Source organism: Anneissia japonica, unplaced genomic scaffold, assembly GCF_011630105.1.
Source record: "Anneissia japonica isolate Jap-2015-1 unplaced genomic scaffold, ASM1163010v1 scaffold287949_len505691_cov196, whole genome shotgun sequence".
NCBI lineage: Eukaryota > Metazoa > Echinodermata > Crinoidea > Comatulida > Comatulidae > Anneissia > Anneissia japonica.
In genome coordinates, this window is record NW_022727758.1 from 232,546 (window position 1) to 255,416 (window position 22,871).

At 34.7% G+C, this 22,871-nt stretch overlaps 2 protein-coding genes across 4 annotated transcripts; one reads left to right on the forward strand and one right to left on the reverse strand.

The window, feature by feature from the left end:
- Positions 1-517: 517 nt before the first annotated feature.
- Positions 518-15,124, reverse strand: LOC117113791 (anillin-like). Of its 2 annotated transcripts, none has more exons than XM_033257223.1 (17): positions 14,986-15,124; positions 14,245-14,392; positions 13,360-13,473; positions 11,572-11,744; positions 10,707-11,444; positions 10,220-10,306; positions 9,675-9,795; positions 8,647-8,915; positions 7,108-7,359; positions 6,265-6,400; positions 5,707-5,886; positions 4,879-5,002; positions 4,514-4,646; positions 3,604-3,735; positions 2,781-2,975; positions 2,430-2,602; positions 518-1,857 (listed from the first exon to the last, which is right to left on the reverse strand). In XM_033257223.1, the coding sequence occupies exons 2-17, from the start codon at positions 14,342-14,344 to the stop codon at positions 1,716-1,718; spliced, it is 3,069 nt and encodes a 1,022-aa protein (XP_033113114.1). In that variant the 5' UTR covers positions 14,345-14,392; positions 14,986-15,124; the 3' UTR covers positions 518-1,715. The 2 variants fall into 2 exon arrangements, with proteins under 2 accessions (XP_033113114.1, XP_033113113.1); XM_033257222.1 differs by having other exon boundaries at positions 14,858-15,000.
- LOC117113792 (DNA replication complex GINS protein PSF2-like) lies at positions 15,039-22,796 on the forward strand. 2 transcript variants are annotated; one of them, XM_033257226.1, is made up of 5 exons: positions 15,039-15,159; positions 15,809-16,075; positions 16,202-16,301; positions 18,308-18,434; positions 20,565-22,796. In XM_033257226.1, exons 2-5 carry the CDS (start codon positions 15,871-15,873, stop codon positions 20,673-20,675), a joined length of 543 nt encoding a protein of 180 aa, XP_033113117.1. In that variant the 5' UTR covers positions 15,039-15,159; positions 15,809-15,870; the 3' UTR covers positions 20,676-22,796. The 2 variants fall into 2 exon arrangements, with proteins under 2 accessions (XP_033113117.1, XP_033113115.1); XM_033257224.1 differs by lacking the exon at positions 15,039-15,159 and adding an exon at positions 15,325-15,676.
- The last annotated feature ends 75 nt before the right edge of the window (positions 22,797-22,871 follow it).

Here is a 22,871-nt window from a genome sequence, read left to right on the forward strand (position 1 = left end):
TTTTTCTCTTCTCTTTCCCTCCCTCTCCCCAGTCTTTCTTTTCTCTTATTACCCATCCCCGTACGACGGCTTGGTCAGCCCGGTAAAAACGGTCAGGGGAGGGGCAGTTTCCCCCCACACCACCTGTTAAACAGCAAATTGGCCATCTAAATTCAACCTACAAAGGGTAAAAATATTGCAGTTTTCATATGGTTCACATAGGCAGGTGTGCGGTAGTTGTTTATTACCAGGTGAAATGAATATTTATGACATACTGTATAGTAGTACTGTAATACTGTTGCAATATTTGAAATACAGTTGAACTTGCCAAAATGCATTGAAAAATTGTTAAATAAAATTTAACTTTCAGATTAATTACAGTAATGGAAAACAAGAATTTGGCATGTAAAATAAGATCGACTTAGAAATTATTTGAGTTAGGCAAAGTCGACATAGGCAAGCTTAACTGTACTGTATTACCACTGTTTAATTAATTGTACTGTACTGTAATTTAAATAAAACAAGCTGGAGACTTTGATGATCATAATGACTAATATTTTATTAAATTCTGATCAGCTAAATAATATATTACAGTACAAATTTATCTTACAGCAAATAGCGCATACCAACATCAACCTAAGTTCTTAGAACATACAGCAACTGCTCTTTTCTGCAATGCATCATTCCCCCGTGTTCCACAAGACCTAAGCCTACTCAAAATTTTCTGTTCCTTACAATTGTATTGCACAGATTTCTGTTGTAGTTCTTACTGCTTTCCTTCAGGCATTTACAAAAATGTCAACCTGCAACAACTTAATACGGATACTTTGAACTTTCCCCTTTCAACTTTCTCCTCCTATAAGCTTGCTAGATGTTTCGCATTTATCTTTAAGTACTTGAATTACATGTAAAGCAGTTTATCGCTAATAAACTTTAGTTTCAAAAATATTGCATGCCTAAATATGAAAACTACATCTAATTTTGCTAGAATATGGTAAGTAGATACATGTAGATGATACAGAAATCATAAAATTGCAGTTTTAACTTCAATCTGCCATGATTCTAAAGATTTGCATAATACGGACTACTTTGCGAACATTTTATTGAAGAAATGTGCAACAATCAAATGTATTCCAAACATTTTTGTTGCCTAAATATACTGTACTAATATTTGTACTATTGTACCATTAGCTAACCAATAGAATACTGTATAATAATTACTAACAAAAACAGCTTTGAAAATTAGGTTAAAACAATTTGGATAAAATACCTAAGCAAAATTATATTTCATACAGCTAAACAGAATTGAATAACGTTGGTTAGTAGGTTACTAAATGATTATTCAATATCATAATACAGGTACTGTACTTTAAATTGTATATAATATGTAGTGCAAATGCATTAAAAGACTGCAAACAAATTTAAAAGCAGGCGTGTGAATATTCTTTAGTAACACACTTGCTGAATATGATTATACTGTTCTTTACCTAGAAAAGAGCTGCTGGGAAATTTTCAATGTTGCTAATATCATAACTATGTATCAAGTATCTCGTTTACGTTCTGGTACAGTAAAATTCAGAAACGGTAACACCCAACATGTACTTATTTTACAAAGGCACCCTTTGTTTATCAATTATTATAAGGATGCATATTGTTTGTTATTCATGAGTTATAATCATGAAGAATAATTATCTTTAAATTTGATTTCAATAAACAATTTCCACTGTTTATGGATTCTATAAATCTGTTTCAGAGGGCTTGGGTGGATCGACAGGTCTGGCTGCATCACGGTTCCAGGTCCGTAGGTCCAGCAGTGACTTGTTTAGTTTGTGAATCCACTTTTCGCGTTCCTCTTTACTATCGGCAGAAAGCCAGAATCTAAAAATTAATAAACAATAAATGATAATTAATGATCAATTAATTGAATTAACTAAGAAAAATCACATCCCCATTTGTAAATTATGGTTGCAGTTGATTTGGGCAAGACAATTTCCATAATATACAGCTGCAGAGATGGTGCCAGCCGGGTGCTTAAGCCCATGTATTATAAACCAAGTACTCACTGACCAAAAAAAAGGGGGGGGGGGGGAAAATATATATATATGGTAATAATATATATTTTTGGGCATAATACGGGCTGAAACATCTAGGAACAGCTTGAAGTGTCGAAAATATGCTCAGTTTTTCTAGGTGCCAGTTGGATTTGCCCATGGACTCCACAGCTTAGGCCCCATTGGAAAAATTCAAGCAATGCTACTAATCCTTGGTCAAGGCACTATGCACAATTTGTCTCTCTTCAAACGGGGGAGTAAATGGATACCTGGTAGGGTGTAATACACTGATGATTGTGTGAGTGACTAGGTCTCCCAAAAGAGGAGGTTGATAAAACATTATGTGTAATGAACTGTTTAATAATAATATTCGGATTCTAATGAAATATGTCAACCTACTTTGTGGTGACAGTGGATCCATGCTGACTGGCTACCAGGGATGACTTATCGCTGTTTGTTGCTCTTCGTCTTGTCATCAACTCAAACGTGTTTGGTCTGGCACACACGAGACGTGTCAACAAACTCACATCACGTGTTACACACTTCTTCAAATCAATCACATTGATTGGCTCCTGAAAATAAAAACACAGGATAAATTTATGTGCTATAGAAACGTTTTGTAACTTAACAGATACAGTCTGAAGATGCATTTGGCAGGAACCAGGCCTACACATTTCTTACCCACACAATTCTAGAATACATAATTTAAAAATATATAAAAGAAGAATAAAGTGGACTGGTGAAACCAACCTTGCGTTTCTCATCGTCGGGGTATTTCCAGTAAGCAATCTTGCTTCCAGCTAGTACTAGCCAACGTCGATGCCACGATCCAAACCCGCTAATGTCATCAAACATTGTGATGAAGCCACGTTGAATGACGCGCGACTCTGAGTGACAGCTCATGCGTAGGTGAATGTTACCTTCGATGGGAGCACCAAATGGCACCTGAAATGCGAACATTACCAGGAAATTTGTTACCAAGTTCAAACGTTAAAGATAATCCGACATTCATTAAGAAAACAAAGGTGAATGTGCTGTTAGTAGCCCATTGAACTGAGGCTGGGCATTATGTATGTGGTAGGGTGGTCAGTTCCTTTCTTGTGTGGTCTATTTGTCGGGAATTAAACCCGAGTATTGGCTACAATGGTTCTCCCTACTAAGCCCCGCAAAGCTTCCACAAAGCCCTGTTTTGATTGGCCAGTTGTTAAGTTTGATTGACACATTGGAAAGGTCCAACCAATTGTAGGAGTTGTATAGCTTTGGTGGTACAGATGCTCGCCTTCCAATCCCAGGGTCCAATTCCTGTCAATGAAACAGGATTTTTTTTCTTATGACCAAAACCACTCCACTCACTAAGCCTCCTAATGAGACTTAGTTTATGTAAGGCATCTTGAGTTTGTCTTGTGCATTAAAAAAGCGATAAACTTTGCTGTTTGGCATATCATTGCCCTTCTGCTAAAAGATATTCTAACCACTCAACTTGTAAATGTTATTTTTTTCCATAAACATTCTGCATGTGCTCAAAACTAATGTCATTCAGGGAAAGCAATTTCAGGAAAATTGTTTTTCCTACCTTTGATAGCATGAATCGCTCTGTATTAATGCTGTGGAGAGTCAAACGAATAGAACCAACTAGCATAAAGTTACTGGTCTGCACTGCACCTGGGCCACCAGGACTTGACATATGCTGAGCTCGTCCTCCCTGCTACAAGAAAAGGAATGAAAAAAAAAGAGATAAAAATATGATTGATTTGCTGCAACCTTCCATATTTATATACTAGATCTTTTGCTATTTTATATGGTGATCCTATGTAGCTACCTTTCCATATCTTATTTTAGATGAATTGATAAAGTATACTTGTTTTATGTAAGTTTCATAATGTATTGGCACTTACATGTACCATTACAAACCTGTTATAATCAGCTAAATGGCTTATTCAAATGCAGAATTTACTATTATCAAAATATCATGACAATCTATTTCTACTCTAGAATAAGATGATAAATCCATATGTGGCAAAGGCAAGCCAAACCAGTCACTCTTTGCAAAAATAATTTTTTAGTTATTAATACAGGGTTAAAGAGTAAAATAACAGCTATAAAATGGTAAAAGAATCATTTTGATCCGACATTTCATTATGAAGTTACAGGAGTTTAAACATATAGCTGTTTAAAGAACAATATTTGAGAAATCAGCCTCCAAAGTTGATGATTTTTGGCATTTCTCAGGCAGTAACCATCTGTAAATCATTAAAAATTGTAGTTTCAACATTGAAAATGGGGAAAATAACAGCATAGCATGATATGTAGATATATAAAGGTTAGTTTAGTGCAATAAAATAAATTTCAAACATTTTGACATTCGAGCATATTTTGGCCATTAAAAACAGGATTTGTGACAAGTGTCTGGTTTGGCTTCTCTTTGCCACATATGAAATGTGATTGTAGAAATTAATCATAAAGTACAAATATAAAATACTTACTCTTACTGTCTTTAGTTTTTTTGGAGTGATGTTGGCAAAGAAGCCCTTCGCCTTCTCAGGAACATGTTTGATTCGATTTAGATTCAGCTGGTACACCTCAACTTCCAGCATGAAATTTCCATCCAGATCATTACTATAAATAAAGATAATACGGAAAAGTTAGTGATGCTAATATTCCATTTGTTTTACGATTTCTTCTGAATAAATTTGATAATCCCTATTTGTAAACTATGACTGTCTGACTGTAGTTTTTCTCCTTCAGTCAATTGAAAAAAAAAATCGCTGGTAGCGACTGAAACATCTAGCACCGTTCAACAAGAAAGAAACATTTCTAAACTCACTAAATGATGTTGATATTTACTTACAAGGCCATCATGTTGGAGAAGGGCAAACAATCTCCTGACAATGCTTTTCTAGTGGACAGTAGCTGACTTGCGATCACTTTAGCTCCATGTTTAACAAGCACAAAGAAGAAATGATGAGGACGATCTAAACAAAAAAGAGTCACAAAACAAAATGAATTAATAAGATAACATAATAAAATAATGTTAACTGCAGGTGAACTTGCCTAAGTCGAATCAAAAATGGCATTAACAAATTGCTTGACTTAGTTAAAATTCAACTTACAGATAAATTATTAATGGAAAATATAACAATTTGGCATGTAAAATAACATCGACTTCGGCAAGTTTTACTGTATATGCTGACCAAATATAATTTTTGCTACAGTGTCAAAATAAGCGATGGTACAAATTTAAGAATAAAAAATTTGTAAATGGTGCCACTCTGAAATAAGTACTTATCACTCTTATTCGGTCATTTACCGTAGTGCATTTTACAATCTAAATATCTCTTGGTTATTGGATCCACACTAACAATGAGGCTCAATGTTTTAAAGTCAAGCTGAAGTGCGCAAAATAGTAGCATAAAAAGCAAAACAAAAAAGTGTAAGAAACTTTGATAACTTATACTTAAATAATGAATTCCTCCCCTCCACCCCATAACTGAACTGGTATGAGCATGGAGGTATAAAAATAGATGAGCAAGAGAAATACAGTTTATGTCACAACTGAACCCATAACCTGCTATAATCAAACCTGGCAGACAACCAACCGTGTCCTTTTACAGCAATGTTTAGCAACTGACTCAATTTAACCTATCTGATAATAGTTAAAAAAAAACAAAACACATACCTTGGCCAGACGTTAAAGCCAAGATGTATTCAGTCTTCAATGGGAGCCTGATGTCTCGTATTGTGACAGAACCTTGGCATGGTGCCAATCCATCGTCTTCACTCGAGGACTTCTGTGCACGAGTTCCTCCTTGATTCTTCAAATGTTGGATCTCGGACAAGCAAGCAAGACGGCGCTGAGCTAAGGAAACAAAACACTTTCTAAATATAAATGTGGACGAAAGCCAACATTAGACATGCAACAATGTTGAATTTGAACCCCAGTGGGCCAATCTGCTAGTTCATAGCTGCTTAGCATAATACAGTCAAAAGGGTTGTTAACCCTTGGTATCCTGAATATCACACCTTAGCAGTGATGAAGTAGGTATTTGTTATACAAGTATAATAATAGGCCAAGCTCCATGAAGTGTCATTAGGCAAAAGATAGGGTTGTTGCTACCGAATAAATTCAAAATATACTCTAATTATGATTACAAAGTATTATATAAAAATAAATTTTAGTTAATTATGCTAAATTATAGTCTATTTTTAATTGCAATTGTTGAGAAAGTTTACTTACTTGCAATAAGCAGTAGACGTTCAGCTTCAACCTCTTCCATAGTGCCTTTGTAGTCGGGCTTAGCATTGATTAAGTTCAAGGCTTGGCTAGTCTGCTGAATAATGCTCTGCTGGGCAGACACCTCTTCATTCAGGGCCTACATGTACATAAGTGGAAAAGAAAAATCATTAAACTATTAAATTTAATAAATGGAAGTCATCAGGATATCATTTTTATTCTATATTGTTTTCCTTCTAATAATAAAATGCATAATAAATGCAACTGATTACAGTACTAAATAAATTTATCCACAATATTAAATTAACCATTTCATTATTTAGTACCATTGGCTAAGCCATATGTACACTAATCAATAAACTTGGAGACCATTCTCTACAGCAGGGTTAGGCATAAAAATGGGTTTTAGGGCCAAAAGTGAACTTTTTTTTCTATTTAACACACCACAATGGAAGCTTACATGTTTCAAGCTTGTAAAAACTTCCATCGACTTTATGCTCAATTCTTTACTTTTTATATACGACAACGGAAGACTGTAAGAGGGCAGCACACGGAATTTTCTCATTTGGTGGGCATACTGCACAATTGCTGTCAGGCCGAATTTTGCCCACCTGTGCTCTACAGTTGCCTGAGTAATGCATGTCAGGCTATGTCTTACATACTATTATACACACTATTCAGTAAACTGCAGAGAATGGTTTACCAGTGCAATATTTAACCTCTCTTTAAAAAATAGAGAAAGGTATTAATTTGCTATTTCAAATCCAGGTATTTTGTGCCTATATTCAATAACATGAAGGAATTAAAAATGAGAAAGAGAAAAAAATATTTATGCAATACACTTACTTTCACCTTCTCCCTAACACTCAGATGTTTGACTTTTGGGGTAGTTGGCTGTTCCTCTTCCTCCACTTCTTCTTCTATTGTTTCTGGTGACCTAATCACTACTGTACGGGCTACTGGTGGTAAAGTAATGGCCTTCTTGCGCTGGTTGCGGTATGTGCTAACACTGTACGTCAGTGGTTTCGTTCTCGGCGGAGTGTTAGGTGCATTACCATCATCTTCTGCCTTTTCTTCTGCGTCTTCATCAATTTGCTCCTAAAATTTATCATCCACATGCTCAAAATGATAGTTTTTTTAAGCATTTAAAATAAATTTGAAATAACCCAACTTAAAAAGCAAGAACACAGTGATAATCTAGTTATTAATATTAGCAAGAATCCATATTATCAGTATGGAACATAAATAGTAGGTACAGCACAGGACCAGTTGTGCATGTTGGAGTCAAAGTTGTTGTTCAACATACTACTGGTGATGACAAGTAACATACTACTAAACACAAGCAAAGATCAACATTGCAAATGACTTGGAAATGCATTCATATCAATTCTGTAGAATTAATTAAAAACCTGACGATATGAAAAAAAAAAATTTTCATTAATCCATAATAATTAATTTTTTTTCTTTTTTTTTTTTCTCCATTGTTGATCCATTCAGCCAAGTTGCTATTAGCCATGTCTATTGTTATGAGGTTTAGAAGTGGAGTTGTTTTTAGTTGACAGAATCTGGACATTTTCTGCCACTACTGAACTCGATTTGGTTAAGCTTCGTCTACCCACAGATCATATGACAGATTTGCCCATCATCAATCACAGATAATCGTCACAGAATATTTGATAGTGTTGTCCAATATTGATGTTAATTTAGAATATTTTTTTCGCTGTTATTCTCATTTGTCATAATGGATGAAAAAAATTTAATAAACGTAAATTATCATTATACAGTGAATAAAGGCTAACTCATACACATGCCAACTCGTACCAACAACTTGTACCTAAATTTTGGCTGACTCGTACACATTATTGGCTAGCACGTACCCAAGTTTGGTTTAAGATCTACCTTTTTATTTCAAACATTATCTATTCTGATTGCAATCATGTTTAACTATAGTATTTTGATTGCAATCATGCTTAACTATAGTATTCCAGAAAAAAGATTTTAATTTAGCAGAAATGAAATATATAAATTCCTGATCGTTGAGGCGTCGAAACTATAATGACAGGGCGCTATTACAGTAGTAATGAGTAGTGTCAAAGCCGTAGATAGACCCTTAAATCTGGTGCAGTTTGTTCAAATTAAGAAGTATTTCAAAAATATATTTTGTTTTGGTAGAATTCAGTATATACTGTAGTATGAAGTATATTAGATTTTGTTTTATTATTACGCCAAAGTAGGTACAAACAGATATAGCCAACCAACGTTAACACGAGTTTTGACCTGAATTTAGATACGGGTTCGCCAAAGTGGGTATGAGTTGGCATGGGTACGAGTTGAACGACACCCATACAGAACCCAACTACAACTACCACCCCAGTGTAAATTTACCTGCATATGTTCTTGGACCTCTTGTTTAATTGACTCAACTTCCTGAACAGCAATCCTTGCCTCTTCCTCCTCCTCCATGGCTTGCTCCTCCTGATTCAGGATATCATCAATATCTCCAAGTACATCACTCACATTCAGATCATCATCCCCGAATTCACTGCCTTCCTCCTCATCCTCGTCGTCATCTTCCTCCTTATCTTCTTCATTCTCTTCGTTAATATCAATTTCAGCTTTCACCTGTTCAGCTGCATTATGTGCAGTTTTTACTTCTGAAATAAAGTTCAATAAAGTCATTATTTGTTATGCATTTACACCTTCAGACTGACATAAATAGCAAGTTTCCAGAACTTATTTTGATGGTCTGAAGTTTGAGCAATAAGATAACAGTTGTGGTTTACAACTGATACCAATGTTGATTTGGCTTTTCCAATTGGTATTTTGACTGCTTGACAATTCCAATAAGTATAATACAAAATGCATTTATAAATATCTTAAATGAACTGTGAACAAAATTAGTCTTTCCTTCTATATAACTGACCTTTTTTCAATGTGTGAATTGGAGTGAATGTATAGATCAGAGATAAGGAATTAGAGCACATTTTATAAATTGTCAGAAAGAACAAAAATAATGTCACAATTTTAGCAATCATGATTTTTAAAAGTAAAACATCTGTTTTAGGAACATTCGATTTTACAAATGATTTTGCTCTTGATGAAGTCATCATCGACCAAGTAATAACGTCAAAAAAGTCAGATTGCGTACGTTTTAATAATCGCTACAAGTGTAAATCAGTTCAGTATAACCTACCCGGAACAACAAAATACCAATGCGAGTCGACAGAATGAGCGCACATCTTAACCATGATCGCACTAGACCTAAATAGTTGAAATTGACATCTGATCTAGTTTACAAAATTTTCAATTTACTCCTTGCTACCAAAGGGGTACATAACATGATGTTTTACTGTACTTTAAATCATAATAGCAAATCTAAAAGTCACCAATGTCTTTTGTCAACATATTCTCACCTTCATCTTCTTCCATTTCTTCTTCTGCTTCCACCTCTTCCTGCTTCGGCTTCTTTGTGGGTGGCTCTGTGGTTGACATGGCAACTCGCTCACACTGAACTATCTCCTCTACTTCATCTTCCTGTAAAACAGAATAACAAGCAATTGTTCTAGTTGTAAACCATATGATAGATAGAAATTATCGTACAAAGGTTAGATTAATGCATGAAAAAAAACTATTCAATAATTAAAATTTATGGACGTTGGAGGTAGTTTGATGACGTCTTGCCTTTATGAGAGTGGCATGGAGCGGAAAAATATAATATTATGTTTGGTCTGGAGCTTACGGCATTTAAGAGAGGCTCTTATTAGATCATTTAAGGTAGTTATACTATATATAGAAAGCAGCTAGAATCAATTTCTTCTTCCTAAATAAAAATTGCAAAATTTTAATTTCATCGCAACTATTTATTCTTCAATATAATACTCAAATAAAACAAGACAATACTAGTCTATATATTACAATATGTTTTTATAGTTGAAGTTAGTATAGTTGAATTGCTAACCTGGGTATCAGAACTATCTGTTCTTGAGCTACCACTTGATTGCATCCATCGTTTGCGGATTATCTCCAACTCTTTCTTCCTTTCTGCCTGTGGGAGATACAAGAAGACTTTGTTGTCTATAGTAAAATTATAATAATAAGATTTATAAAGCGCACATATCCACTGCAGTAGTGCTCAAGGCGCTAGAGAATAATGGAAAAAAAACAAAAAAAAAAACCATAAAAAATATGATCTTAAATTAAATAATTTAAAATAGTGTTTTCTGATTTACAGACACTAATAAGAAAAACTGGAATTGAGGATAATATTTGAGGTAAGCCTTGCATGTGGTACAACAAAATTTGCAGATGGCTTAACTCGGAAATTACCTTAAAACAGAAATTTAAACTGCAAGCTATATTAAGTAATATATAATAGGGTTTAGCTTTATAATTATTACTTCACAGTAAATAATTCCTTCAATTGGTTCTCATAACACAACTCATACCTGTATTTTTGTGTTAATCTCGTTCCTTTCCCAACTGGTCTGATGGTCTAACAGACGAGATTGAATGGTCTTTGCCATCTCACCGACATGACCGCTAACATTCTCTGGCGACTTTAAGCATTTTTCTTGTGCAGATATCTGAGCGACCATACGCTGGATCTTAGTTGGGGTACCTTGCTTCAGAGAAGTTTTGACAGTGCACTTGGGTGGCTCAGGAGCTTGTCTTTTGGTGGTCTCCTTTGGTGGTTTCCTAGGAACAGGCAAAGTTGCTGGCCTATCCCTTGATACTTCGTAGGTATATTTACCAATGGCTTTGTATTGGTTGGTCGTGGCACGGGACTGAGGTTTTTCTACAGCTGGGGTCTTAGTCTTTTCCACTGCCTTGCAGACCTGAGGTTCTGGATGTGGGACCTGTCGCAATGTGGCTATATGAAGGCCAGCCCTTGGGGCAGGATTTGGGTGGCCAGTGACGGCAAATGCAACTGTCTTCTTCTTTGGAGAATCTTTAGCAGAGGACTGCTTTTTGCATGGTGAGTTTGCTTTAATATTTCTCTTCTTTGGTGAAGGCTGTGCTGATGTCTGCTTTTTCCTCGGAGATAAGGTAGAGTCTTCAGGCATAGTCCTCTTCTTAGGAGAGGGTGATGCAGACTTCTTCACTGGTGTGGTACTTCTTGGTGCTGGTACTGGTTGAGCTTCAGCTTTCGGTTCTGTACAAAATTTCCGGGTTGGCTTTTTAGGCTGTAAAACAGAGAATCATTATTCAAAATATTTCTTTTTAATGTACCAGTAAATATATGTAATTGATATAGATTCTAGAAAATGACAACTTTATTCAATGTGATCATAAACATTATCATGTACATACTTCTTGTTCTGGTCTGTGCTTAGGGTGATCTGTATCATCAACCCAACTGCTGATGTCAGCTGCTAGGGCAGCAAATCGGGCTTTACGGGTCACAGGTTGAGGGGGCAAAGCTTCTATATTTATTTCTGGTGTCTTGCAGCTCCGATGAGGAGATGGGACATCTTCTCCAGCATCTGAAAATCCCAAAGTAATTGCGGTTAGTTCTTTATTCTGATTAAACAAAAATTATCTAATGACTATTTTATAGGCAAACCAAACCTAAATTATACACAAAATAAATATGTTAAGTACAATTTCAGTGACAAATGAGATTTCTTGGATCATCAGTTATCAGTTTAAAGTGATTCTAAACTTTTTAAATTTACCAACAAAAAAAAATGATAATAAGATTTTGCTTAAGTGACGTAAAATACCAGACCAAGTGAAAACAGTTAGAAAATTAGGAACGCAGGGTTTGTGCATGTTTAGTAAATAGTCTGTATGTAACGCGGTCAAGCCAAATCAGTCGCTTGTCGGAGATCGTCAACTGGAGAAAATCAAGCCTATAGCTTTATATGTTGACAATTTCCAAGAAAATCGAATTCTATTTTATCACTTAAAATTAAAAATACGGCATTAAGAACCATGTTACCTTGACATTTTTCTAATTTTCAATAGTAAAAGAGTATTTTTATACAATTTACGGAGGGTATCTCACTGTAAAACGTCAAAAACTTGGTCCTTTTTTACCCATTTAGTTGCATGTTTCCAATGCTATACACATCTCCATTAAAAAGCGATGCGCTCCGTATTTGGAACCAAAGTAAAGATATTTTATATGCTTTCATGTCATTGGTTAAGTGTCATGTTACATCTTTAATCTAACCAATTACAATGATTTTAAGTAGTGTAAACAACTCTGTTGTTCTTTGACGACGAGGCTGAAATAATTTCTGTGATTGGTCCATTACATAATGAAGTAACACCGAGCATGCGCGCTGTTACAATTCGATCCCACAATGCCACAGTCGATTAAAAACATAGTGTCATTTGGGCGAAGCTAGGCCTAGTTGTTCTTATTTCTGTACAATTTTCATCCATTTTACAAGTACCAAAAAATCAGTAAACAATAATTTGATTATATTGTGCAATTTCAAAACCTAGGTTTTAGCTTAGCGTAGACTGCCCATCGAGTATCGCTGATTGGCATACGATATGTATCACCAATGTTTTCGGGCAAATTCAAACTCAAATAACTTTCAATCCTGTTTTGGGACCCAAAACAAAACTCTGGGAGTTGTAATATTACTTGGGCCAAGTTTCGAGAACGTTGTATAAATCTAGCCCATGTTGCTAGGTTGGTTATTCAGCTATGCCGTGGAACAAGGAACGTCTCTGTGTTCCCAGCGCATCGGTAAACTTTGAACATAAATTTATCGAAAACGTGTTTTACAAACATAGGTACTGTATATCTAAACTTCTGCAACTTTATAACGAAAAGTCGGATTGTACACATTTTTTTACCATTGAAAAGATAATACCTTACTAAATAATAATAATGTATAAAATCCAATTTCCGACAAACGAATGATTTGGCTTGACCGCTGCAACATATTATCAAATCATATCTGTTTCAATTAAATTTTTTTTTTATTGCTCTCACAGATTGGATAGGCATAATATTAAATTTCTTACATTCCTTTAAATAGTTAATAATAGTTTATTTCCTGTTGGATTATAAAAATATTTTTTAAAAAGAGACCTTGCCAGTTAGTAACTGAGCATGTCAACACATTTAATCTTAATTACCTGCAGAATCCCATACATTCCTAGCATGTGCTAAGTGGTGTAAGCGTGACCGAACAGATTGAATAGCTGGTGTATCAGGCTTCATATCCTGACGTACTGTCTTGTTGGGTGAAGCTACAGACACAAAAAAAAAAAAAAAATATACAGTTAACGTATATTATAAAAATAAAGACATAAAACTAAAACGAAAATGTTCATTCAAAACAAGAGTACTTCTAAAAATTAACTATTTAAAATTCCATTTGCAAAGCCAAGCAAAAGCGCAAGTCAAAATTAGTGTGTCTTAAAAAAAAATGTTAACTAAAATTCCACTTTAGCGGCCATATATTATTTTAGTACAGTATTTAGATAATTAAATGGGAAAGATTGCTAAGGCAAAAAAAGGAAAGAAAAAAATAGAAGGAGGGAGAGAGGGTAGTGTGCTTGCAATGGTGTTTTTTTTTTTTAAATTGATCATTTAAGACGAAGAACGAATCACAGGAAATACGGGTCACCCTCCAATAAAAGACCACTATTGGGGCCGGGGATTCCGTGGTCTTTAGCAGCTTTGGTCTCTAATTAAAATAATAAAGATAAAAGACTTGTTAATATGGGACCACAGAAAAGTGGTCATTAATTGGAGGTCGTCTTTAATTGGAGGGGTCTTTAATTGGAGTGTCTTTTTTAACTGGGAGAGATGTATAATATATATAATTTTAAAAAAATTATCCGAAGCTAAATTGTTTTATAGAATTTACTATTTTTAAAGAAATAAATCTTAGAACATGAACACAGGGTTGGGACTCAGGAGTGTTTTTAATTTTTGTAACGGAAAGCAAATTTTTGGATAACGTAAACAGAAATATGATCGTCAGTACAGTAGAAAATCACCAAAACTGTGCTCACATGGTTTGTGCATGCAGTCTTGTTTTGGCTCAAAAACATTTTGTGAGTTCTCTGCAAGTGGCGCCCTTCGTTTTACTGGTGATACACTATTCTCATTCATCTTTTTCGCCAGTATCTCCTTTCTAGCACGTGTACGTTCCAAAAGTCTCTGTAATATAATAAATTTAAAAAAAAAAAAAAAATTGGTACTTGGCTACAGAAAAATTTGAACAATTTTTCGTTTACACGTTAAACAAGAAAATTTCTAAACTTCCGGCCTCCTACACTAGGCTTAATAGTATTAATTAATGGTATTGCATGCTAGAGGCCCAGCTATTTCCTTTTTTAATTCAATTGGCCTAGCCTAATTGAATTTCACTTTTACTACTACTAACTAGGCCCTAGCTAGGCTACTAATAATAAATACCCTATCTTATTGACTCTATAGGCCTAGCTTAGTCGTTTTCTTCCCAAGCCAGAACAACTTGATTCAATACCGCACCCTGCAGTAGGCCTATAGGCTAGAAGGCCTAGGCTAGCTAGGTGCCACTAAAACTGCCGCCAGGACAGTCTAGCTAAATTAAATTTTATCTAGAAAAACACACATAGGTAATACAGAAAATGATGTTCAAACCTCAGTAAAAGGATCCATCATGGATCACTTTTGAACACAATTTTTCGCTGTAAAAAGTTAAAAATTTAACAGAATTGATTGAAAACAATCCTTTTCACAAAAACGTTACTGTATAAAATTACACTCACCAGGCCCTAGCTAGGCCAACTGTTGTGAATTTTCAAAATTGTCCGGGCTGCCGCATTGGTTGATGGGAAGGATAATCCTGGCCTCACGCCCCGCCTTATTCACGCCTAATTTTGAGTAAAATTTCTTTTCAACTTTAAATATGCTTTCAAAATCCTTATAACAAAAATGGGAAGGTAGGTGTTGATTTAAATTGTCACAAATTAAAATTAAGAAAACTTTATTTCAAGTTTACATTAGAATGAATTATAATTGTTGCTCATTTATGATTACCTGTTACAGTGCGCAGGTCCAATATGTGAAATTCCGCGCGAAATTAAACATAAACAACAGTACAGAGAAAAACATGGACGCTCGGGTTATTTTTGAGTCGATGGATTGATTTAGAAGGCTAAGCCTCTCTAGGCTGATATAGAATCATCTTTCATAATGCGTTCATAGAAAGGATTGTGCACAATTTATAACTAATAATAAATGAATTATTGCTTTCTTTTTCAAATATTTGGTGACTGATATCGCTCAAAAGAAGAGAATAGGTTTGGCTAGCTAGGCCTAAGCCTTGGACTGGGTGGTCTTTGGATTCGGAAACAATCGTCTCCAGCCGGCCCAGCAGCGTGCGATTCGCAGAGTGAAGAGGGTTTGTTTTCAATTTGGAAAACGAATGGAACAGTCAGTCAGGCTAAAAACTCCCTGGTCAGTCCTAGGCTACGCCCTCTTCTCATTTTGTATATTATATTTTGTTGCTATTTTAATTTTTGAACATTTCTATTTGTGAGCTTAGAATTTGCCTGTCATCAGATCGAGAATATTTAATTTTCTTCGCAGTCCTTTGCAATATTATTCAGACAAAAGGCTTCATCAGCAGTACCATACAGTAAAACATTACAATGGATGTGTCTGATGTAGAGTTTCAGGCTGTGGAGGAATTGATTAGCGTGGTACCTAATTTCTCCCACGATAAGTTGTACTTAATTGGTGGAGAGATTGGACCTTTCAATCCAGGACTTCCAGTTAGTGTACCACTGTGGATGGCAATGAATCTAAAACAAAGGAGAAAGTGTAGAATACAAGCACCAGAATGGATGGATATTGGTAAGAGAATTTTGTAGAATTTAATCAGCAAATGTAAACAAATGGTTATTATATTTTAAAATATAGTTAATAACTACCACCAAATGTTATGTTAAATTAATTATATTTTGCATACTTTCTTTTCAGAAAAACTTGAGCAGCACAAACAAGAAGAAAAAGACTCGGCTGTATTTCAACCGATGCCAAACCCACACTATATGGAGGTCACAAAAATTTTGCTGATTCAGTACGTGAAGGAGAAGTTTTTTTTTTGTATAACAAAATCATAAAAGTTAATCCATTTTTGTATTGATGGACCAAAATTTAATTTGTTTGAGATAAGATGGAAATAATAAATAAATCAGAAAGACTATCAAAGATTTTCAAAATTAATAGAACCATACTGGGAAGCTTTTCCTTCTCTGCTATCAACATCAAATCGTACATTATTCAGCTATTTTCACCAATGCGTCTATTACTCATAAAATCCCTTTGTTGTTCCCCAATAATAGATGGAATTACTAATTTTATTCTCTCCGCAATACATGAGGACATTAACTTTTAAGAAACATTTAACAGCGTGATCGGTCACCAATTATTAAGGTACTCACAAAGTAATGACACCATGTCTCTTTGTAACTGATAGCAGACTTTCATACAAATTAAAAAGGAAATTAAAAAAAAACATAAAAAAAAAAAAATTACATACTTCATGATTATCCTATCTGCCTTAGTTGAAGCGTTTTGTGGAGGCTACACAAATGAATGTATCAATATGAAACAAACCCTTCCGGTATAAAACAAAATCAGTCTTTAATTAGCTGTATAATGCCGTCTGGTTCTAGAACTCGTAGCACAGCTGGGTAGTGGTAGTTCAAAAATACTTTCCTGCCAGGTGCCTTTCTTAGAATTGCCGCACACTTCTGAAATGTATACTTTGGTGTTTAAAATTGGGTTAGTTTTCAAATTTTGTGCCGCTCTAACTACTTTGGTATGATTACTGTATCTTAAAAGAATTACATGTATGGGCCTCAGGCCCAAAGTAGGAGTGCGATGCGCTCTTTCTATTAGAACAGGTTCCTTTATTTTCAGGTTCTGTTTGATAAGTTAAATAACGAATTCTTCGCAATTCTTATCCTCAGTATTTTCTGGAACTCCAAATATAATAATATTATTTCTTCTTTTTACGATTCTTTAAATCGTCTTAATTCGTTCACATCGACTTTATCATCAATTTCTTGTTGTAGATGTTCTTTGTTTCTATACCTACTATTACTCATGAATGATAAGTTACTTTGATGCAGTTTTTTTTTTATTTGCATTGGGCCAAATAAAAGTAATTGCTAGTTCATGTCCCTGCACTCAAAAAATTACTGTTTGCTATTTTTCCATTGACAATAAAAATAATGACTATCTGGAAAGAATGATGTCAAGCCTAAGACGAGGTGGGAACATTATGGCAGAAATACATTACAAAGAATCATTTCACTTCTTCTTTTATAAAAAATAACTGTTTTTACTATTTACCATCCTGTTTCCTGGGATTAGTATAGTAAAATGCAAACAGTAAATAAATTCCCTCACCAAAAATAATTTCAAATCCCAGATGTGAAATTAACAATTAATTTTATTTGGCCTTAAAATAACATGTTATGCAAATTATTAGGAAATCTTATAATTGCATTTGTTAACTAAAATTTTTTTAATATGTACATTAAATAAACCCTGCATGTGCCTTCAGGATTCAAATTCAAGACTGTGGTCATTTCAATATTACATTTATTACTGCTCCCTGGTTGCTCTGTCGACTGAACATTAGGGACAGTACATTAGTTTGGATTAATTACATCAACTGTCAGTATACACATGTGGGTTGGAGAAGTAAATGCATTCTAAAAGTCAGTAATACCAAGCAATGATCTTTTATATTACTGTAGAAAAATATTGATGGGAAAATATAAAATTGAAAGTTTCCAGCAGAGATATATAGATTTACTGAACACAGCCATTCAGATTAGACTATGTATGAACGTACTGCTTGATATAGATATTGCTTACCATTACACTTGAAACCAAATATGGTTCCTGTCATAGAAGCTTTCTAGTCATGTTGGAAAATTATAAATTTTAATTTTAACATTGAGCAATTACAGTCGGCTTTGAGTACACTATAGGAAATAGAAGCCGAAGAAGTAATTTTTCCTGGAGAAATTGTCTGAAACGTGCTGACCTATAGATTATATTATTTTTCAGTGCTGCTGACGATATTCCAAATGCAGATGAGGTTCATACACTAGTGAAGGACATTTGGGATTTGAGGGCAGCTAAGCTCCGACACAGTATTGATAAATTTGTAGCAGAGCAGGAGACTCATGCTAGGGTGAGTTGAAATAAGTTTTCCGCAAGTCGCAGAAGTCTCGCGGGAATTTAGGCGGCTTTCCGCACCCCCGCAAGAAAGCAACAATCTCCGAAACTAACTCATCTCCTGAAAATATATATTATCTTTTTTAACTTCATAATTAGGGAGCTTTCGATTTGTGCGACGATGCGACGCTAGAAAGGAATCACTCATGCGTGACCGTCCTACCTGGCGTCCTTCGTTCTCTGCATACATAGATTTGGCGAGATTGCGTTCCAGAATCTACCCGATGAGGTGAACTTAACGCTCTTGTATGCGCAGATGACTTTTAGCGGAGTCATTACGTTCTATGTCCTATACCATCGTCATGCAATCGAACGCTCCCTATTAAAGACTTTGGCCCTCCAAGTACTGTACTGTGTTATTAATTTTCTCCCAGAAGTCATCAAGTGGTGGATATCACCATGTGCTGCAAAGCAAAGTTAGATGTTATGTAAGAAATTATAATCCAGTTCAGCTTTGATGAAACGTAGGATATGTTCTCGTACTTCCTGAGTAAACAAATAGGCAGATCTTTTGAACTAAAGTATTTGATAATGAACACAAACCCAAACTTAACACAACATATTTCAAGAAAAGAACTAAAGATTCAATGGTAAACATGTTTTGGGTTTTACTTTTCAACCTATCTTCAGTACAAACAGAAAGTAAACAAAAAAACTTGCCATTCTTAACTACGAGTATATACAAGATACAGAACTCAAATATTAATAAGACCAATTTATTACCATTTAAGGTAATGAACGATCGTTATTGGTAATCATATGCAAGGTGTAGGGAACACCTTGCATACTAATAAAAAAGTTGTCAGCAGACGACTCACTTATCTACAGACCCATCCAAAGCGCTAATGACCATACCACCCTCCAGAATGACCTTAATAACATTTTTCAATGGAACAATTTTAATAGCATGACCCTTAACTGCAGCAAATGTAAAACCATGTGTATCACTAGAAAGAAAAATGTCCATACAAACTATACCATAAATTTTACCCCTCTGTCCTTAGTTACCACACACAAATACCTTGGAGTTACCATTTCATTCGACCTTAAATGGAACGCACATATAAGTTGCATTACTTCAAAAGCAGTGCGCACACTTAATTTAATTAAATGCACTTGTGGCCAACATCCTCTTTCTCTTGTTCTTTTTAAATTCGGCTATCAGTGTCTATTAGTATATTATTTAAATATACAATTTTAATAGATAAGATTAATTTAACATGGACATAGTAATTCATACTTATACAATACATTAAATTTATATATTAATATAATAACATTAACGAATAAATAACAATAACTCAATCACTACTACAATAATAAGATTAACATTTTCAATCTTATAATAAATAAACCGTTCAAAGAAACTTCAGTCGCTATTTTTTAAAAACTCCACGATTCCCCCACCAAACCGGATACATTCAATACACGGATCGCCTTACTCACCTTAACCTCTTATCTCTTACAAATAAAAGAAATTTCCTTTGCCTTATGTTCATTTACAAAATTATTCATGGCTATGTTAACTTTTCGGTTACCTCCTTCTTATCTTTTAATACGCGCTAACCACATCCCACACTCCATATATCTCCGGCACGCACTAATGCACTGCATTTTTCAATTTTTCACAATACCCCCTTGCTATGGAACAACCTCTATCTATCTCCACATTCCGAAAAAATCTCTTAATGACATTTAGAAATCAATAATTGATTACTGTTCACCCTTTATACCATTGTTATTTTTGTTATGATCAATATATTATGATTATTATACTTATTTCTGTGATCATTATTATGAATAATTTTATTATAATCTTACTTATTTCTGAGATCATTATTATGAATATTATTATTATTATTATTTTTATTGTTATTATTGTTATTGTTGTTGCTGTTATTATTATTCTATGCTTTGGTAGTTGATACTAGTACAGGAAATATCTTCCTTTGTTAACTACCATCTCATGTGAGGAAATAAAATTATAAATTATGAATTAAAAATTATAAAAACAACCTATATAATAAATGAAAAGTAAGAAGTCACTATTAAACTAATAATCAATAACCTATATTTTATTTTGCAGGTTGATAACTTGTCGCTAATGGAGACCAACACAATTCGACCATTCCTTATGCAAGCCCTCGACCTTATGCATACGTTGGTGTCAAATACCCAAGGTGGCGCTCATGACTGATTTGTGACTTATCGATAATTTGTCCGCTCTACTATCTACGTGGAACTGGATATTGCTCTGGGATTTGGCTTTTCTGGACTGTACTATCAATTTCATCATGCTGCAGTGGAAAGATGAATGTCTTCATTTCAAATGTTTTTTTCAAGGAACCCTGGCACTCACAGCGTCCTTTGATGGTCGTATGACCATCGGACGAATCCAACTCCATTTCCAGACAGCTTTAAACGATGCAAAGCCATCTGCAGATTGGCAGTGGCAGTTTGAATGAACGGTCATTAAACACGATCCATTTTACGCGCGTTGTGCCGTTGCATTCTCCATAGAATCGCATCGGCTAACGACAGTAGTCAGGCACAGCGAGTGCCTTGCTTAAGTATCATCAAATAGAGGAATTATGGGAAACATCTACAGTCTCAAATATTTTTAAAAATGTATTTATTGGTGTCAATTGTACACTGTAAAATTAATGTATGTAATAGCAGATTATTACTTTGTCAGTTTAGAATTAAAGTGTACAGTTTGACATTCAAATAAAAGTTGCTCGTTTGTGTATACAGTAATATAGCATAGAATAGTGTCTCTGCCCTCTAGAGGGTGGTAAACAAATAGTCTGAAGGTTATTGCAAATGTGTAAATGACTAAAAACAACCCAGTTCCAATGTGAAATAACTACATGGCATATTGAACCAAACTTGTGAATGGTCACATGTCAGTATTGTGTGTGTTTTTCATCAATTAACTTTGATTGTAACTGCCAGCTATAGATAATATCTAGTGAATATGTTGACGTCTGTAGAAATTTGGACGTGAAAGCCTGCCTGGTTCGAGGATAATAATTCTTAATCCTCCTATATGATTGACGGCATCAAATTCTCTACTAAGCAAATGGTTCTTCATCTCCATTTTTTTTATCTACAATACATGATGTGTTAATCAGAAATTGAGTTATTGATAAGAGCCGAGAGGCTAACACCTGCTGCACTACACTTATTTTTTACCAAAAGAAAGTAAAATAATTCTACTGGATCTAGGAATGTAGCCTGTCTGTCTTAATTTTATTTATAGAGTTATAAAGCTACAGTAAAAATAACTTTCAGTCTTTATATAGCACTTACATATTTCCAGGTTATTTGTGTAGTAGTGAGATGTACATTCAAGGGGAAAATTCTGTCTGATAAATTCTAGCAGATGCCAGGGGGTGGCAAGTCACCAGACAGCACCCTAGTTCTTGGCCAGGGGACGACTTCCTACACCATGAGCAAATTTGCAGACCACTCTACATAATTATACTAATACTTAGTCATTCATCTTGTTTTGATTTTGACATAGGAGAGAGCATCAATTATGTCAGTGGTTATTCCACATAGAATAAAGTATAAGAAACAAGTTTTGCTACCGTTTATCTGGAGTAACCTTTTTGAGCGCACTATAGTCAATGAATCTCTTGATGAAGTAGCCCTAAACGCTGAGGGTTAGGCAAAAACCAAATGATGTGTCATTGGAAAATTAACTCAATTTACAAAGCAAAATTTCAAATGATGACAACAGAAAATAAAAACAAGGTAAAAAAGTAAGTTGGACATTTTCAAAATTCTAATGGCTATACCTTGTGCCTACACATATCACTAATATTTCCTTAACCTGCCAAGGCTGTCGGCATACTTCTAGACCCATGTAACATTTCAATTTAGGAGCAAACATTAATAAAGTCAATAAACCAATCCCAGTATTGCAATAATAAGCATGACACATCTAAGTGTGAAAGCAATGTCAAATTAAATCAGTAGAACCCCTTTGAAAAACCACTATTCATATTCAGGGGACACCCCTATTAAGGGGCCACATTTCTGTGAAACAAGGAGAAATATTTTCTTTTTGACACTACAGCTAACCCCTACCCCAATGGGACACTTCTTTTTATTGTATCACTAATTGTTTTAATAGTATCACTACAACATCTTCAAAATAATATTTTATGCAAAATGATAACATTATTAACATTTGTGTCCTTGATCCTTAAAGTGGATGTCCTTATTGTACAGTATGACTAAATTATGTGCCAAAACCCCTATTAAAGGGAACAATTTCAGTCCTCTTAATAGGGATTCTACTGTAGTATGTTGTTTTTCGGGGATTTATAAGCCATATACGACGGCCGACCACTCGACCTTTGGCAGACCACTCGACCTTTGGCAG

Excerpts from the sequence above, each read along its gene's own strand:
- LOC117113791 (XM_033257222.1), bottom strand. The coding sequence starts at position 14,878 with ATGATGGATCCTTTTACTGAG. Across the intron at positions 11,445-11,571 it reads AGCACAGACCAGAACAAGAA|CCTAAAAAGCCAACCCGGAA; the intron begins GTATGTACATGA and ends TCTGTTTTACAG. Across the intron at positions 2,603-2,780 it reads CCGACGATGAGAAACGCAAG|GAGCCAATCAATGTGATTGA; the intron begins GTTGGTTTCACC and ends TTTTATTTTCAG.
- LOC117113792 (XM_033257226.1), top strand. The coding sequence starts at position 15,871 with ATGGATGTGTCTGATGTAGAGTTTCAGGCTGTGGAGGAATTGATTAGC. Across the intron at positions 16,076-16,201 it reads ACCAGAATGGATGGATATTG|AAAAACTTGAGCAGCACAAA; the intron begins GTAAGAGAATTT and ends CTTTCTTTTCAG. Across the intron at positions 16,302-18,307 it reads ACAAAAATTTTGCTGATTCA|TGCTGCTGACGATATTCCAA; the intron begins GTACGTGAAGGA and ends ATTATTTTTCAG.